This window comes from Phaseolus vulgaris, chromosome 5 (assembly GCF_000499845.2).
Source record: "Phaseolus vulgaris cultivar G19833 chromosome 5, P. vulgaris v2.0, whole genome shotgun sequence".
Lineage (NCBI taxonomy): Eukaryota > Viridiplantae > Streptophyta > Magnoliopsida > Fabales > Fabaceae > Phaseolus > Phaseolus vulgaris.
The window spans coordinates 35,894,378-35,914,118 of NC_023755.2; the positions used below are offsets into that span (position 1 = coordinate 35,894,378).

At 31.1% G+C, this 19,741-nt stretch overlaps 2 protein-coding genes and 1 long non-coding RNA gene across 3 annotated transcripts; all 3 read right to left on the reverse strand.

Moving 5' to 3' along the window:
• Positions 1–1,861: 1,861 nt before the first annotated feature.
• LOC137835612 (uncharacterized) lies at positions 1,862–3,159 on the reverse strand. The gene is made up of 2 exons (XR_011085105.1): positions 2,605–3,159; positions 1,862–2,511 (listed from the first exon to the last, which is right to left on the reverse strand). It is a non-coding gene; the product is annotated as an uncharacterized lncRNA (long non-coding RNA).
• A 7,739-nt stretch (positions 3,160–10,898) lies between these two features.
• Positions 10,899–14,223, reverse strand: LOC137835614 (uncharacterized). The gene is made up of 3 exons (XM_068644201.1): positions 13,944–14,223; positions 13,587–13,769; positions 10,899–11,269 (listed from the first exon to the last, which is right to left on the reverse strand). Exons 2-3 carry the CDS (start codon positions 13,743–13,745, stop codon positions 11,102–11,104), a joined length of 327 nt encoding a protein of 108 aa, XP_068500302.1. The 5' UTR covers positions 13,746–13,769; positions 13,944–14,223; the 3' UTR covers positions 10,899–11,101.
• Positions 14,224–14,597: 374 nt separating this feature from the next.
• On the reverse strand, positions 14,598–17,549 carry LOC137835613 (NAC domain-containing protein 40-like). The gene is made up of 4 exons (XM_068644200.1): positions 16,961–17,549; positions 15,706–15,959; positions 15,202–15,504; positions 14,598–15,110 (listed from the first exon to the last, which is right to left on the reverse strand). The coding sequence occupies exons 1-4, from the start codon at positions 17,148–17,150 to the stop codon at positions 14,772–14,774; spliced, it is 1,086 nt and encodes a 361-aa protein (XP_068500301.1). The 5' UTR covers positions 17,151–17,549; the 3' UTR covers positions 14,598–14,771.
• Between the last annotated feature and the right edge of the window lie 2,192 nt (positions 17,550–19,741).

The following is a 19,741-nucleotide window of genomic DNA, read 5'->3' on the forward strand; positions in this document are numbered from 1 at the left end:
TATAGTAAACATATATTGAAAACACAACTTCAGAATTTTAAAACATAATGACATGTGCAATAAAAAATTTACCACACTATCTAATTTATAAAAGAAGAATATTAATTGAATTTTTTAAAATTAAAAATTGAGTTACTGAAATTAAATTAGAGACAAAAAATAGTTTGTAAGAAAATAGTATTAAAAAAATAAAATAATTTTAAATTTAGATATTTTTTGTACCTAATTATTGTTTAAAAATTTATTTGATTTATTTAGGCACCAATTTTTCTATTACTACTTCAAATGTTATTAAACATTTAAATTTGGTTGCTAATGAGCTTTGAAAATTTGACAGATTTATTTATAGACAATCAGTTACTAACGAAACTATAACTTCCGACTAAAAAAACCTAACGAAAACATAAGTAGAGACTAAATTTCTATCACTAATGAAGTTTAAAAAGAATCTATACATATTTTTCCCCAAAATGCTTAGGAAGACGAAATGAAATGTAATTAGAAGAAAAAAAATAGTTCCCAATAACATTATTTAGTAACTGAATTTTCGGCTAATTTTAATAACTAAATTTTAATCACTAATCAACGAATCTTAATTTCAGTTGTTTTCCTTATTTAGAAATCTATATTTCTTGTTATTAATTTAAATTTAATATTTAGATTAAATTTCAAGTTCATCATAAATATAAGTATTTTAAACAGTATAATTAGAAAATCATGGAATAAAAACTAGAAAAAAAAAAGTTGTTATGGTGATTAAATTAGAGACTATTTTAGAGACTAAAAAGAAATTGGTTTCTAAATTATTTTCTAACATTGTTAAATAGTTTTCTAAATTGATATCTAATTAGCTATCAAGGTTTTAACTACCAATTTTTTATATTCTAAATTTGGTAGAAAAACTTTAGTAATTAATTAGATACCAATTTAGAAACCACATAACAATAATAGAAACTAATTTAGAAACTAACATTTTTGTTAAGTCTCTAAAATGGTCTCTAATTTAGTCACTATAGCAACTAATTATTTTTTGTCTCTAAAATTAGTTTCTATTTCATGATTGTCTTGTAGTGAATTGAATTTTTATTTGATTTTTTTTAATGAACATTTAAAATTTATATTTTTTAATTGAAAAATATGTCATAATTTTTTTTTCTTAAATGAGTGACGTGAGTGTTACATTGACTAAAAAATTGATAAATAAACTGACAGAAAATTCCATTGACACCAATGAACATATTATCAACAATTTTGATCGTCACTAAAAATTAATATTTTGTAATTAATATAAAATAATATTATAGTGAATAAGAAAAATTACTTTGAAAATATATTAAATAACAAGTGAATGATAACAACACGATTCCTTGAATGTTATAGATGACATGAAAGTCACAAAAGAGCATGACTATTTCTTTTAATAAAAACAATAAAATAATTTGTAGGGAAGATTGGTAAAAAGATAGCTGAATAGGCAAATTCATTCATGCATACGCTAAGAATGCAGATATTACACTCATCTCTTAGGCTATATGCTATTTACGTGACTAGGCTTACGTTTTTTTATGGTTCCATTTTGTGACTAGGTGAGATATGATCTTCTTCGAGGATTAATAAAAAAATTATAAAATAAAAATCAAATTTTAGATACCAAACTAATTAGTTGTTATAATAATTAAATTAGATATTATTTTAAAAATTAAAAATAAATTGATTTTTAAATTAGTTTATATCATTATTAAATAGTTTTTAAATTGATATCTAATTATTAATTTATTTATTTTATAAAGTAATATTTTAATCCTTACTTTGTATGACATTAGAGAGAAAATTCATTCGGAAATAGTTTTTAAGAAATATAGTTGAATATCTAGAGAGAACTTACCATAACCAATTGAAATTTAAAAATTATAGTAACTAATGGCCCCTATTTAGAAATCTATACAACTGAAACTTATTTATTACGCTACCCTAAACAATGTAAATATAAAATTATTGAAATCCTAAACATACGTAGCGAATTTTATTTTTACATGATACATATAGTTTTCTTTTATAACAGAAGGCAGAATAAATCATATGTATAAAAGTATTGTGTGTGGTATTCTTCACCAGAACAATGCAAAACAGTGTAAATCTGCCAGAGTTGCATCCACTAGAATTTGGTGGTTGTTTGGTTGGTGTTTTGCTTGTTATTAAGGAAATCAAGCAACACAGTACTCTTGCACTTGGGGCATTTGGGGTTGGGATCATCCTTCGAAAACAAAACGTACATGAGGCATCGAAGACAACCCACGAGGAGCATGGACGTTATCTCTTCATTGGTCTCGGAAGACACGCATGACTCAGGATCCGATGAATACAAACATAATGATGACGATGTCGGGTTGGCTAATGATGAGTTTGCAGTTGTTGGTGGGGACAGGCTCAGCTCAAATTCCAGCTTCGGACTCCTTCCTCTCTCATTACTCATCTTTGCCTTTTGTTAAGATTTTTTTTTTCCAAGTAGATCTATAAGTATGATGTTAACAACAAAGAAGTGTAAGAGATGAAAGTTGTATAACATGAAAGAAGTAGTGCTATAGAAGTTCTAGATTCACTTACAATAAGATAATTAAAATAAATTGGGATGTTGAGTCTGAAATAATGATTGAAAAGAATCACAGGAGAAGCCCAGAAGACTCAGATAGCTAGGTTTATTGGGTTTGATAAGATGGCCAAAACAGCATGCATAGAGCTACAAAAGGGTTATTTTAGTTTGTTTTTGGTAAGTGAAAGTGATGATTATATAGAGGATTTAAAGAGCAAGGAAGCAGCTAGGAAAAGAGATTCGAGAGAGATAGAGAGAGGATGTGTTTGACTTCAAATGTCAAATTTAATTATTGTGGTTAGTGAAAGAGCCAACCATAAGATAGAAAATTATAACAACGAAGCTTGCAGGAACAGGAACAGGATGAGGAACAGCAGTGATATATCATGTGAATTCAATGGAAATTCGGCTGCAAAAGACACTATTCCATTATCCAGTTAGACACTACTGTTCCTTTTCTTTGTTCTAATTAACACACGAGGAAAAAGGATTTGTAACACGCGTGTTTGTTTACGTTGTTGAGTATAGATTGAAAAGTCTTTCATCCGTATTTATTCCTTTCATTGAATAATGATGCAGAATAGTGATCGGCTTGGCCATATTGAATCAGAAATGCTGTTTGGTCCATACAATCCACACGATATTTTTTGTTTGGTGAAACCAATTAGATCCATAAATTGCCAAATTTGACTATTCCATGCGTATAGTTGAACAGTTGAACGAACTATAAATTATCGTCAAATCAAATTTTAACACTAAATGTTAATTCAATCATGTATATAACTATGAAGGATATTTTAGATAAAAAAATTTAGTAAACACTAATTGATAGAGAAGTATGAGTCTATTTTTCCAAAGCTTAATTAGCTTATTTTAATTTTACTCCTTCATTTGGTTGAATAGTTACAATTATCACATACAAAACCTTCTCCACTGTTTGTCTGGTTCAACGATTTGGTGAAATAAATGCTGCTGTATTGTGCTGTGCAGGGTGCAGGTGATGCTATGAATGGGAGCTGTCATGTAACGAACAGTTACTGTAACGTTCAGGTCTCATTTGCAGTTCATATTTCCTATTGAGTTTTTCCTAATTCAGCAATATATTCTTACCTTTCAAAAATTAAACCTGTATTATCTCTGCAGATAAACTTGTCAAAAACCTATATGCTTTTCTGTCGTTTCCATATGAATCTTTTAATGATCAACTACTACGTACCCTAACGTAAATATTGCTGTCAGTTTTCGACTACTCCATCTGTCCGAATCTGGTTGGGTTGGTGTGGCACTTGATGCCTCTTATATACAGGTTGGATTTTTTTTACAAAAATATGATTGTTTTTTCAAAAATTACAAATATAGAAAAGTCCTAGTGAAGATGACACATTTTTGACATGCTAACATAGAATATATTTACCATAACCTACCATTTAAATCACTGTTTATTTGATCAAGTATTTGCAAATTTGATTTAGATGATGTTCATTTCCATTAAAATTGAGTTGGAAATGCTGCAGTTTATGTCGGAAGACTTCTTTTAATATTAAAAGCAAGTTAATTTATACGCGAATGAATACAAGATTTTGAAAGAAACATAGTGTCTTTGACCAAAAACACAAAATAGTTGGATATAAAGAACTCAATCTCCTTTGGCAATGAAATGTATGATTTGTGTTATTTTTCGGACCAATAAAAACTGTTGATGACAAAAATATAAACAAACATTAAAAGTCTGAAACCAAATTATAGTTTGAAACTTGAATGGGTCGTTATAATAGCTTGGAGCAAGTAGAATCATTAAGGGGGAAAATGACAAGCCACGAAAAAAGTTGAAAGCATAAAGTCTTAAGAAACTATCTGAATTGTTATAAATAATACGTAAGATGCTTCTCTTTTGTCAAACCAATGGAAATCGTTGAGTTTTATTTACTTTGTTTGTTCACACTATCATCTCTTTATTTCAACTAGCGTTTCTATGATTATAACTTCTCCAAACTCTAGTTGAATGTTTGACTTTTGGCATTTTTCAATCAGCGATCTATTGAAGATTCAGGGTTGGAAGAAAATCTCTCACGATTCAATGCTCTCATCAACATTTTCCGTTTTAAAGTAACAAATAACACTACCAAATATATCTAAGTACGGAAAAGATTTCTTTGACAACCAAACACTAACCTACTTTCTTTTAACAACTCTATGTAATAATATAAGAATATTTTAAATTAAAAAACAAAATAAATATAATTAAAATATTAATTTATTATATTATAAAATGAATATTTTTACTGTATATTGGTATCGAGATATCATGGCAAATTCTTCTACACCCAATCTTACATAATTTTAAATTTTTGAAAATACCTTTTATTCTGAAAATAAAAATTTGAAATGAGAAATAATACATTTTTGAAAAAAAATCCAAAAAATATTATTGTGTTCTGGAAATCAAAATTTAAAAACAAAAATCAAAATCCCATTCTAGATAAAAAAAATCTGTAATACAAAAAATTCATACTAAAACAACAGAAACATATTTCAGAAAAGGGGTTCGGAATGCATTTTTACATGTATCCCATTTTATTTAGGGGCATTTTTGTCTTTTAAACTAAAATTGGGTGCAACTATATGGTGCAGGAAGTAATTGGCAGATCATTGCTCTTTAATTATTTTTGGGCCTATATTTTCTGAAATGAACCTAAATCATCATGGCTTCTTCTTCCTGCACCCCCACGTTTTTCTTCCAGCACCCCCACAATTTTAAAAATTCCAACATTACCCTTGACCTAAAATTTGAAAAGGGCACCGTTCTGCATTTCCACAATCACTGATCATCTTTATCCTTGGGTATCAACTGCAATGTCAAATTTAAATAAAGTTTACTACAAAACACTACAAAACCTAGTATAGTTGTTGACCCAAACAATAAATAAAGTTTAAATATAATACCAAGTAAAACGCTACAAAACCTTGATCCAATATAATTGTTGTTTACTAATTTGAGTAACACAAACACAAACAGCAACTCATTATTCCAGACACATCAATCCAGTACAATACCGGATCCATACATTCAGAAGCTTACTGGATCCATAAATTCGGGAGCTTACTGGATCCCGAAATCCGAAACATTCCTGGAATCAGAAATTCGAGATTTTACCAGATCCATAAGTTCAGAATGTGAAAAAATAATTACGGAAACATAAATCCATGAAAAAAAGGGATCTGTAAATCCAAAAAACAAAGAAATTTACTTACCTATTTGTGAAGAGCACTCTAAATCACCAAAAAGGAATGTGTGAGATTGAAAGAAGAATATTGTGGAGGTGCCGCTGTTATGCTGCTGTGGGAGAGGAAGAAAAATGCTGCGCAAATGAGTAAATCAACGCTGCTTTCATTTTAGAGTTTTTTCATATTAGGGATATGTTTGGAATTTTGAAAACTAATAAGGATGACTTCGTCTTTGTATAAGAGTGTGGGTGTGCAGGAAGAAAAAAGTCGGGGTGCTGGAAGAAACTGCCAATCATCATGGTAGACTAGACTGACTTTCTTGTCCAGAGTTGAACCTGGTTTTTGCCATTGTATTCTGCATCTCTGTATATTAGATGATGTATTCCTATGAAAATAATTTTTATTTTTATTCTTTAAAAATATGTATTTTAAATTATACATTTTAAAATTTATTTATAGATTTGAAAATATATTTTTAGAATATATATTTTGAATTAAAAATACATTATAAAATATATTAATATAATCTTAATTGTACATTTTAAAATGTATTTTTTAACAATTTTAGGATCTGAAAATAAAATTTAAAGTGTATATTTCAAAATGTATTAATGTATTAATGTATTAATATATTAAAATGTATTAATACATTTTAGAATGCAGATTCTAAAATATATTTATAAATCTGAAAGTATATTTTAGAATACATTTTTAGTTGCAGAAATACATTTGAAAATGTCCATTCGAAAATGATTGTATAAAACTTCTTGGATTTTATAAATCTGCATCAGTAGTATTTTTTACATTTTGCTATCCTCATGAGGGTGCACCTTTAAACCATGGGGTGAAGAATGCAATGGCCCTTATCTTATGTATGGATTATTTGAGTTAGACCTAATTTATTACCTCTATGATTTGCTATATTTAATTAGGTTAGGGGTAAATAATTTTCAGAAAAATCCTTTATAATTGAACCTTGTTCTATCCAATATAAGTCTTATTTAGGAGATATAGTGATGTTCTCTTTTCTTAATGTTTTCCGTGTATTGAATGTTAATAAGGTGATTTCAAATTGCAGTTTCTATTTACCTTAACCTTATACCGAGATGATTAAAAAGTGACACTTTCATGGCTAAGTGAAGTGACCCCATTTTTAAGTTCACAACATAGAAGTATAATCCTCTTATAAAAATATTTATGTGGCTTAATTTCATCTCAATGCTTCAAGCAATCCATGTAACTTAAATACTTTTCTAATAATCATAGTATAAAATAGAGAACTCGATCATATTTTGAAATTAATTATTTTCATCAATAATAGATGAACTGTACCTTACATTTTTAAATATTCTTTGATTTTTTTAAGAGAAAAAAATAAGATTTTATTTCATTGACTCTTTTATATACCCTCTCGTTCTCTCTCTTACCGTTTCTCTTCTCTTTTTCATGGATAAAACTTTATTAAAATATACTTATGTCAAGAAAGAAACCTTATTTGCTAATATAAAACTCTAAAAATTAATTCTCCCATCAAGTTACTTTTATAGTTTCTTTTACAATTCCCTCCCATCAAGTCGATTATAACCGTTGTGTCTCTCTTCTATTTATTTTCTTCAAAGTTCTTGTATTAATGTACAATCGTACCGCTAGTATTCAAAGGATATTTCATGGGGTTGGGAAAGAGATAAAAGACCCATTTCTTGGGTTAGCTGGAAAAATATTTGTAAACCTATGGACGAAGGTGGTATAGGGATTAAAGACATAAGAAAATTTAACTATGCTCTTCTGGCAAAATGGAAATGGAGGTTAGCAAATAATGAAGAAGGAAAGTAGAAGGATATCTTAGTTTCAAAATATCGAGCGAAATCTGGACAAAGGCAAATCCACCCAAAATTCCAATCTTGGTGGTGGAGAGATTTATCAAAGGTTAGTGGAAAAGGCGAAGAAGCAGGGTGGGTTCAAAAAGCTTTGTTTTGGAAGGTTGGATCGGGAGATAAAGCTAGATTTTGGGAGGACACATGGGTTGGAAGAAATAACCTTTTATCCCAGTATCTTAGATTGTATTCTCTAACACTGGATCGGAGAGTGATGGTGGGTGAGGTAGGGGGATGGGAAGAATCAGTGTGGCGCTGGAGATTAAGGTGAAGGAGGGAAAGTTTTGAATGAGAAACTACACAAGAACTTGAATTGCTTAAGAGTATCTCCTTGAATCCTCTTAATAGGGAGGAAGAGGACATCCTTGTATGGGGTGGGGAACCTACAGAAGAGTTCACGGTAAAATCCGCATACAAATGCTTGAAAAATCACGCTTTTGTCTATTCTGAGGGTTTCTTCAAACAGTTGTAACAGGTTAAAGCATTCCCTAGTGCTCTGACCACTCCATGGAGAGTCCTAATTTCTCACAAAAATGGGAATTGTTGTTTTTTTATGCTTTCTTTTGGATGTGTACTCGAGTCTCATTACTTTTTAATGACTATTTATCCTTATCATGTTCTTTCATAAATTTCTTTTCAACACTTTGATTTCCTTGGTGGCTTACCTGATTAACCGAGTAATTTGACTTTTTTTTTAAGCCTTATTTCCTCATAAATCAAGATGTTAGATGTTGTATAATTCATGTACATTTTATTTATCTTTCATCATTTGAAACAAATCTAACTTATATAATAATGAATTAAAAGTAAATTATATAAAGAATCTCCTAAATTATATATGACCCATCAAATTTTATAGTGGTCCATACTCATCTTCGAACAAAAAACTTATAAACTATTTGATAAATTCTCTATTTTACTCACAAACTCTATTATTTTCTATTTTAAGTAGAATTCAATGATTATCCTGAAAAACATTAAATTGAGTCTCTTAAATATTTCTTAAATTTTATAATGTTTTTCTTTATTTCTACCAAAAACTTGACAGAGAATATGAAGTCAAGATTGAGCTAATTTGATGACTTGGAAATTTATGATACATTTATTTCAAACAATGCTTACAAATGTTTATAGCTATTAACTATATATATATATATATATATATATATATATATATATATATATATATATATATTTGCTTTATGAGTAATTCACATATTTGATTTATGAATTCAATCACATTTAAATAATAAAATAAGAGGTATTTGGTCATAAAACCATTTATAGTTTGTTCATATTTAAGAATAATTAAAACTTCACCCGTAAGTTTAAAAAGGAGATTTGGAATCAAAAAGTGACACACTCATTCTTTCCTTTGCTTTCGATAACACACTTTTTTCCATTTACATTATTATACCAAATTTGTAATGCAAATACAGAGAATCAAACAAACGAGTCTCAAAGAACTGAGAAAATAGAAAAGAAAATTTATTGCACTGAGATGTTCGTTGATATGTTATTTAACATACGTCTTTTCAAAATTGAAATGTTCGTTGATGTGTTACTAAACCCGACCTTTTAGAGCTTGTTCATGAATCTACTTTTTTTATCCAAATATGGACAAGTGTGTGAAAAGTGGTCCAAAATAGTTAAATCAATAAGAAAGAAATAAAAAAATAAAAAATATATTGTTTATATAGATAGAAATAAATAAAACAAAAAAAAAAGTGAGGCATTTTACTCTTCATTGATCTAGATGAGGTGGAAGAGTGAAGGAAAATATATAAGTAAATTTAAATTTTTAAATTAACCAAAGAAATTGAACATTTATATGTATTTTTTTTTATTTTTCTGAAAAATCATTAAGTATAAGAAAGCAAAAATACAACAACAATTTCCCCCATTTTTAAGGGATTCTTTTATGTGACACTGGCAAAAAAATTGTTTTCATTCCTTCTCATCCCAATAAACAATGGCAAAATTAATATTCTCACTCATTTATATTCAACAATTAAGGTTAAACAATAAACAGATAAAAGATAAAAAAAATCATCATCCTTTCATAGGAGATATTACTTTAAACATGGCCAGGCATACACTCTTTATTTCAATATAACGTCTTTCTGAAAAATAATTGTCTTTTTCTTATTTTAGTATTTACAGTTTTTCGAGACTGAAAATTGATGCGTTAGCAAACTTAGTACTGTTAGTAGTCGAATAATTAATGCACTGATGATGATTTTTTTTATGTTTTGTGAATGCACCAAATAAATTGCTAATTTTGTGTGTCATAGGCTTGAATCTAAAATTATGTCATTTGAAAGTTGCCCTGTGATCAAACTGTAATTTCAGAATTTACCATTTTAGAATTTATTATCTTTCCACGTTTTCCGTTTATATTAATTTTATTTCTTGTCTATCGTTATATACACAATGGTTAATCCGAGAGATCAGGTAGTCATTGTACGGTTATACAGCTAAAGTTTAATGAAGCTTTGTGTGTGTGTATATATATATATACCCACTTGGGATTATTTCATACTAATACAAATCAAAATCAAATTACTTGGATATTGGCTGCCATTATATGTATGTATGTTTTCTTCCTGCTAACACGAAAATGAATAATGTGAAGTATTTTCTTTTTTTTTAAATCATCGACGAAAGATTGAAGAAGTAAATAGGTTCGTTACATTGATTTAATTACAAATTTACAGCGACAAAAGTAAACATTAAACAACGCCAAGAATAGAGAAGTTGTCTCAAACATATCAAATATTGTAGGATGAAGTGAAACTATATTGAAACAAGATCTCTTTGGAGTTTAATATCGTAGATAAAATAAAAACTAAACTCAAATTTGTTAAAGAAATATTATGAGCTTAAATCTTATTGATGAAGATATCTAATCAAAAACGGTCAATTAAGTTGATCAGTAAGAAGCAGGAACTAGTCATCAATGAAAAATACTTTAAATCTAAAATATCATAAAAAAATGACAAACCAACAATTTTGTTTTCATTTTTTGGATGGGTTAAATGGGTGAAATAAGTCCGTCTGTTTGATTTAACCAGTATTTCCACCCATACTTGGTTAATAAGATTTGGATTATTCATGTACTGCTAACCTGATATGTGCGAAAGGGATGGTACTATGGCAGTAGTAGAAATCAAGAGAGAAAATGAAAATGTTAAACAACAGAAACGATCTAACCAGTATAAGATAATATTTATATACCATTCAACAACTTTGTTACCAACATTCGAACACTGCAATTTTCATTGTATAGAGTTAAAAATGTTAATCAAACAAAGGACCAAATCTTCTACCACGTTCCCTCCAAATGATTTAAGGAACAACTTCACAGCTTGAGCATAACGAAGAACATCGTTACCGCACTTGCTGCGTTTGATTAATCCTCTAAAATTTGTTGTCGCTCAAGCTCAAGAATCCGCTCAGCTAGAGGGCTTACAGTGCCATTCATAGTTCCATTGCGTCCTCTACACTGTAGCAGTTGTTCCCGGAGATGCCGCACTAGCTCATTCAATCTTCGAATATTCTTCTCTTGAACTAAAATAATCTGCGGCCAAGAACATCCATTTCAAGAAAAACAGCAGTAAATATCCGATTAAAATAGCATAGTATGGGACAATTATGTCGTAATTTTTGGCAGCAAGGGATAGACACATAATTCATGTTAATAGATGGAAATGGCCGATGGTAATATTGGTTTAGAGATAGATTTGGGGAATCTGGAAGATGAAGAAGATAACAGAAACGAGAAAAACGGGAACGCAATTTGTGGAAACAAGGAGGAATCATAACTGAATGGGACACGTGCATTCAGGATACAAGACTGGTGGAGTGCACCGTTGGGTGACAATAGCTAAAATTTGATCTTTCCTGGTTTCTAGTTGATTTTCACCGCTATAGGGAGTTAGGCTCCGTTTATCAAAATAAATAATGCACATCACTTCTTAATCTCAGTTGAGTGTGGTACCAGAGCTCCTGGTCCTAGGAGCTGAATGGTATCTATGAGGATGAAAGGTCAAGTTAAAGCTTTGAAATGAAGGATGACATATACAGGGTAAGTGGCAGGAAGCTCTTTGAAAGTCAATGGGGGAGATTATGAAAAATCTATGTGCGAGTCTGGCTCATTTCAAAGAGAAAGATCAGAAGGACTGGAGTAAAAGGGCTTGAGGTACCTTATTTCACACGTGAAGATCCATTGGATATACCAGGCTGGGTGATACAGATGACATGGTGGTGGCAGGTGCAATTTGTTTGGAGGATATGATGCTAGTTTCAAAAGAGGGAGAACTAAGTGCGCCTCGTTGCTCACTTTCAAGAGATCACTATTGGGTCAATTACATGAATTATTAATGAGCTTAAAGCAAACAAAATCCATGAAGAGCACAAGAGCAGTTCAAGCTCATCTCAAGAGATCACTATTGGGTCAATTACATTAATTATTAATGAGCTTAAAGCAAACAAAATCCATGAAGAGCACAAGAGCAGTTCAAGCTCATCGCTCTGCGAAGTCAAGCTGACTAAGAGGTGCTTAGTAATGTCCAGGCTGTCTGGATGACAAACAACTATATAAATCTGAACCGTAGTTCAGCAGACCTGGGACATTGATGAAGCTGGCTCAACTGGTGCAAGATTGAAGTTGGGTATTGGGGGAGGTTTTTTCAGTGTGAAGAACAGATTTTTCCAGTCCACGTGTCAGAATAAGCAACTACATGTACTATTGTTGGAATTTATTCTTTCCTAGTTTATTTTCTATGCTGTGAGGTGCTTAGCTCCGTTTCTCTCAGTAAATAATACTCATCACTTCTTAATCTGAATTATAGAGAAATTATAACATGATAAATGGGGTAAAAATTGAGGACAGTTTGTGAATATAATACTAGTTAGTTATGCACAATGAAAATAAGCCACAATAAAACTGTCATCTCATTTTGTGTCACGTTAAAAATGCAACTCTTTTAAGACAGAATGATAAGTTGGAAGTTGGAAACCTCCCATAAACCACAAAAAGGCATAAAACTTTCCGTGTTTTATTTTGCTAAAAAACAAAGCAACTAATACCAACGATAGGGATTTTGATTGATGCAGGAAGGGTTAAAGCACTAAATGAATGGAAGTGAGAGAGTACGCTTGGAAAGTATTCCACTATCCCTCCCTTTCTTCACCCAATTCCTTTCTGCATATTCTTCCTACATACAATGTTCTACAACTCGAAAGCACTCCTTCATTGATATTATTAAAAATAAAAGTGCAGATAAGAATATAGTTGTGTTATTTTTTAATTACAGGTTCCTTACATGCTACTAAGGTCAGATTACTCATCTTGATTTCATGAAATTTATAAAATTGTGGATACATATTGTCTCAACTGATTTTTCAGGTGTTATTCTTCTTTTAAGGGGAAAGAGTACAAGACTACAATAGAACGATTCTTGAAAAGTGAACACCAAACTCCCCTTTATCCCTCGAAAAAATCACCAAAATATTTGATAATAAAGAATGAGTGACAACAAAAGGAACATGGTTGAGCACTTTGAACCTACCGCAATACAAAATTCATGTAAAGCATAATTGCATGAATAGATCCAACCTAACACAACCATGTACATAAACACTCATCCAAACAAATAAATTACCGTAGCAACAATAACCTGTGCTACAATCTCAACACTTCTCTCAGTGGGAAAAATTTCCTTACTTGATTATTATAATTGAAATGTACGTCAAGCAAGGTACAGAATAAAAAGCAGCACAAATCAAAACTGTAGACAAATGACCAAAATAAGAACACCACACGAGACAGATGCTACGTAAAACAACACAAGCTACTGGTTATATCAATGGAGTTATAATTTAAAGCATAAGACCTTCTCCTTGACGGTTTCTTCAGCCTTAGAAATCTGATGCTGCTTCTGAGATACGTTGGGGTTGGAGTCAACTTCGGCCACAAGCTGCTGCTTCCACTCGAACTGCGAGGTGATTATAAGTATAATCAGCAAGAAGACAAGCAACATGGGCCTCGACATGGTTCCTGATTACAGAGCTAGCACCTGCTCAACATTCAAAGTCAATTAGCCACAAAAACACACTCAATTAGTTCAATTCGTGATTCCTAAAATTAGCATTGAAATTAGGGTTACTGCGATCGTGGAATCACACAGAAATCACTATGAGCAAATAAGTGCAATTAAGTTTGCAGTAGGAGGAAGAAGAGGAAGACTTACAGATGGATGTGAGGAAGAAAACCCTAAATTCATTATCGGTTGGTAACAGTTGGTAGTGCGAGGTTAGGGGAAATGGGAAAAAGCAATTTGTCGAATGAATTGGGAACAGAGGAAGTGACGCAGTAGGCAAATCAAATTTGGAAGTTAAGAGATTTTTTACCAGTAATGGCCAGAAGTCTACCCAAAAACTGCACTGCACCTCGATCTTCTCTCTCTTTCAACTTTCCACTTCTCTTTTCTCTCTCTACCATTTTACTATGTAAGATCAAAGCCCTGATTCGATGCGCCTGGGAACACCCAATGCTACCCTATACCCACTTCTAACTAATTATTTGTTTTTATTATTTCCACCACAATCCTTTACTTTAGGTTAAATCAATATTTGTATTTTACAAATGAGAGTTTATAATTTTACTGTTGTAAAAAACAATTGTTTGAATTATTGATAAAATAGAAATTTATGTAGGACAGACACTCGATATATATATATATATATATATATATATATATATATAATCTCTAAAATGTAAAACTATATAAATAAATAAATATTTATATATATATATATGTTTTAGTTTTTTATATTTAATACTGTGAATACACTAATACACTATTTAAGAGACAAGAGACATGTTACAACTTCATATATACAAATTGAGTGAACAAAAATTGTGATGTGATAGATTTGTTGGCACGTTTGCAATATATTTTTATATATTGAAAAAGATCCTTATGCTTTTCATGATATAGAATCCTTCCCAAATTCCGAAACCTCATCCACTACAAACCCTATTCATTTGTACACAAAATCTAAAAGACTAGCACTGATCATAAATTACACCCCGTTAACAAATCACTTGTTTCACTCCACCCAACAAACACCAAAAATATCAAAGTGAAAAGCAAGAAAACAAGTGCCACCAAACTGTTTGTTATTCCAAAGAAGAAGCTACTCCTTGACGACTGCATTACTGTGCTTGGGAAACCGACTACTGCAGGAGAAGAACGCTTTGAATTCCTAACTCTTAATCTTATTCTCCTCTGTGCTGTGCCTTGTGGTGCAGGTTCCTCTGCTCGTGTGTGACCCTCTCCCGAGATTGATGATTCGTCTAATTTTATGATATCATCCTTTAGTATCTCAGCATAACAATCCTCTTCATACACCTCCTGCAATGTAACACCCCAAACAAATGGATAAAATTCTCCATCAATGTAAAACCAATTAACTTCTCTACTAATAATATATATATATATGTACCTTTGGTTGATCTGAAGATGCTGTCAATGTAGCTTCATTAACTGGTCGATGATTCGATTCCGAGACAGAATCAATTTGCTCATTCGAAGGAGAACCGTAACTGCTACTGCTCCTCTTGGAGCTACATCCTACCTCTTTGTCCTGCTCACAAACATCCCTTTGATCTATACCACCACCTTCTGAGATGGCACAACCACTTTCGTGTGAATTCACGGGATGCCTTTGACTTGAAGAAGCTCTGTTCGAATGATCGCTCAAACGGAATTCTGTGTTCCTCTTCAGCCGACAAATGACCAAAGAATCCTGCAAATACATAGTACAACAAAGAATCCATGAATCCGAGTCAAGTGACTTATGCTGTCTTCGCATAATAGGATTGAAATTCAGTATACTATGAGTCTCATTTCTTATTCGAAGAGTTTCGCAGCTAGTTTTCAAAAAAATTCAATCTCTAAAGGAATATGTTACTAACATTTCTCTTCGAACAATGTAACAAGTATTCACCTGAGACCTGTCATTGATGCAGTACTCGTGCATAATCCATTCAGTCCTCTCCCCTTTAGGTGCACGCCCCAAGTGAAACACCAGAGTCCTCTTTGTTCCTATAAAGTTAGAACCTGACTTTACATTACGCTCTTTTCCGGTGGCCTTCCAATATCCACATTCAGTTGCCCTTTTACTTTGTGAACCATTTGGGTACTTTCTTCCACGGGGAGAGAAGAAGAACCATTCATTATCTGATTGAATGAACGATTTGGCTGGTTTCAAACCAGTATTATTAGTAAGTCAAATCAATTGGCGGCAGATCTAAACATGCTTAACAATTTTAAACTTTTACATGCTGTTTTCTACATTTATTAGAAAATGAATATCAGTTTTTCAGTGTAAACAGACAAACTCAATCTACATATCTTGGTTTCTTTCTGGTTGTTCTGTTTTCACTTTAGCATGAAAGAAGTCAATAATGAAGGAGAAACGTGTTTTAGCATTAACCCAATTTTGCTTTTAACAATTTTAACACTGCAGGCAAATTGATTCATGTAAAATATGTTTGGGTTTTACATAGGGGTTCAACACAATGATCAGCACTTCAATTCAAATTCACGCAATGCTCAAATTAGGTGGAATGCCCCTGTTCACCTTGAGCCTTGCATAAGAAAGAAGTTTTAAAAAAGTTGTATTAGTATATAAAGTTGACAAATTTCGATTTAGTTGTCACTGTCCTACTCACACACAACACAACCTAGAAGTTCCCACCCACCCCACATGGATTATTTTTATTTTCTATCTCTCAGCACCAACTGTCTCTAGTCAACAATTGAAAACCTCTTCTTTCAATTATACCAAAACTAACTATTACTTGTACTGAAATCACCAACCTCAGTTTTTGAAAATGAGATGTGTTTCAAAATCTAAAATGGTATCAAATTATCTACCATCTAAACCTAACAGGGTTGTCTTGTCTTGGACCCCATACGCCCATAACTATGACCAATACGTGTATGACAGTATTCAAGTTTTTCAGCTTCCGACTTATTACATGTCATATGGATATAGACATTAGTTAAGACTAAAATTACCAAACAATTTCTCTACCTAAGAAGGTGTATTGAAAAAACTAGACAATAATCTAAGACTCTGCTTCACATTATGCGAAAACTAATAGTAATAAGTGAAGACAAATGAAATCAGAGCCAAACAATGAACAAAAAGCTTGGATTCAGAAATGAACAGAGAGAGAAAGAGAGAGAGTATTAACCTGGTAAATCCCAAGGCTCGTATTTACAGAGCTCAACCTCAGAAATGACTTGAACACTCTCTTCATGGCCGTCCAACTTCTTCCTAAGGTAATAAGAAATCAACTCCTCATCGGTGGGGCAGAATCTGAAGCCAGGAAACATGGAAGAAGCTGCGATTGACATGTGGGCTTCCCTGGAAACCCCTTCCATGATCAAGTGGTGTGTTTGTGGCGAAGCAATCGGCGAGAGAAAAGAGTAAAGAAAAGGAAGCTAGGATTTAAGGTTAAGGTTGTTCATGGTTATAAAGGAACAGGGTTGGTGGTGGAGGAGTTATTCCTTGGGAGGAGGGGTGGCTGTGTTTGGGAGGTTGAATGCTTTGCTTGGCTGTGTGTGGCACGCAAGCTGCCACGGGTTCTGGCGTGGTGGTAGAGCTTTTGAGAGAGTCGGCCAAGAATGTATGAAGAAGTGGAGAGGTGAGGTAACCAAGGTTCGCTTCCATCTCCTTCTTGTCACGTGCCCTCCCTCTTTCTCTCTTTTTATATCCTCTCTTCAAACTCTCCCACCGTTTTATTCATTCAACACTCACTTCACTTCTTCTTGCTTCTAGCACTTCCTCATTCTCACACTTCTTTTATATTTTATTCTTTCTTCTCTCACTCTTCGTTCATATTCAAAACTTACTTTTCATGTACAAAACTTAACCTTAAACAAAGGTTACTCTTTGCTTGCGTCCTAGGTTTCAAATCAACAATTTTAACTTGCTAAATGTCTCTCTGTCTTCCAAAAAAATACTTAACGTTACACGTGACGCCAAAAATTAGCAGCTTCTGTATTTACGCTCTCTCGTCTTTACTCTGAGTGACCGTACAATAATAACCTAAATATGTTTGCTACAGTTTTATGCTGTAAAAAATTAGTTTGGTGATGGACATTTTTTTCAAAATATTACAAAAATATCTGGGCGGTGCGAACAAAAAGATGGTATGTGAATAGCAAGCCCAAATCCAGAATAAAGATCTGTTTTAATTTGGACATATGATGTAGGTCCATAGCATATATGTTAAACGAAATGTCGTAGACCGTTTCTTTTTGCACCTCCATATATGTTGTTCTAACATCCCATACAAAACATGAAAATATATTTTTATTCTTATGTCATCTCAAATTACATAATCCAAAATGGTATTTTAGATTATATAATTTAGAATTCTAGATTTTACACTAACTTCCGATTATGTAATCTGAAAACTAATTATGTATCTAAATAACAAACTTCTAGATTACATAATTAAAAAAAGTTAATTACGAATTTAAAAAATGAGTTTTAGTTAATCCAAAATATTATATAGAAAGTTTTTAAAAATACAAAAATTTATGAAAGTGGGAGAACAATATCTTGAATAGGTGGAGGAAGAAACAATCAATGTTGTACCAGAAGGAATAAAAAAAGAGAAAAAGGTGTTTGATGCGACACGTACAATCCTGTGTGAGAAGTGCGTACGGAGTGTTTGGACAAAGGCAAAGTCAGGGACCACAAAGCATGGGAGTTGAAGTAGTTTATAAAAATTTAACACAGATTCTATGATGAAAATTTTAACATGATGAAACTATCTTTACAGAAAATATTTCTCTCTTTTTTCTAGTACATATGAAATTATATTCACTTTTGCTGATGAAAAAACACCAAAAACAATAGTAATAAATTGTTTATGAAGAGTAACTCAAAATGTGAGATATGAAAGTTATAGGCGATACTTCCGTATATGTTATGAATAAAATAGTGTGATGTATGTTGAGTTTATAATAATATAAATATTTATTATATTTGATATACAATTTATTTTTTAAATAATGTATTTTTTAAAAATTTGATATTTTGACCTATATAAAATATTAAAAAATAAACAAATGAAGAGACAAAGGTAAAAAAAAATCAATAAATATTATCATACTATAATATTAAATGTCAAAAGTTAATTATCTATGTCGAATAATATGTTATTTACAACATAAATGAAAGTATTAAAGAAAGTTATAACATAAATATATTTTCAAAATAAAATAATGTTTAGAATTTCGTTGATAAAATAATGTTTAGAATTTCGTTGATAAAATAATGTTTACAAAATTGTGTTTTGTTATTTAAATAATTAAATATGGATATAGAAAATATTTATTGAAAGACTTCATACATATTTGTTGTAATAAACCCATAATTCATAAATACAGTTACACGTTTTGTTAAGCAACATGACTGATACAACTAGATGATAGAGAAAAAGCTCTTAGAGAATATAATAAAAGGTAAGATGTTTTATGTGTTCACTGATTTGTTTAGTTTTTTTTTTCAAAAATAGTGTAATTTGATTTCATATTTTTTTTAAATGAGTAACTAGTTTTTTTATTTATTTTAGAATTGGACAAATTGTGTATGGGAAATACGATCAATTTTAAAGAAATTGTCATTCACGGTTTTTCAAATTTACAAAGAAAACGTACATTACATATATAAATTTTGGTTAAATGCTGAGTGGATATTTTTTTTAAGGAAATCGTATTTAATGTATACAATTTTAATTAGCAAATAATAATTACACTAGAATTAAAATTATACATGTGAAAAGGGGAGTTTTGCAAGAGATGTTATTGTACTGAAACTTGTATTTGTAATGTACAACTTTATTTATATGGGATTGTATTAAATTCGTATTTATTATGTACAATTTCACTTCATTGATTTTTTTTCTTAAGAAAACTTGTTAAATTTTTTTAAATTGATAAAATAATTTAAGAAATATTTA

Excerpts from the sequence above, each read along its gene's own strand:
- LOC137835614 (XM_068644201.1), bottom strand. The coding sequence starts at position 13,745 with ATGTCGAGGCCCATGTTGCTTGTCTTCTTGCTGATTATACTTATAATC. Across the intron at positions 11,270-13,586 it reads AAGAAACCGTCAAGGAGAAG|ATTATTTTAGTTCAAGAGAA; the intron begins GTCTTATGCTTT and ends TCTTGGCCGCAG.
- LOC137835613 (XM_068644200.1), bottom strand. The coding sequence starts at position 17,150 with ATGGAAGGGGTTTCCAGGGAAGCCCACATGTCAATCGCAGCTTCTTCC. Across the intron at positions 15,505-15,705 it reads GCATCAATGACAGGTCTCAG|GATTCTTTGGTCATTTGTCG; the intron begins GTGAATACTTGT and ends ATGTATTTGCAG. Across the intron at positions 15,111-15,201 it reads CATCTTCAGATCAACCAAAG|GAGGTGTATGAAGAGGATTG; the intron begins GTACATATATAT and ends GTTACATTGCAG.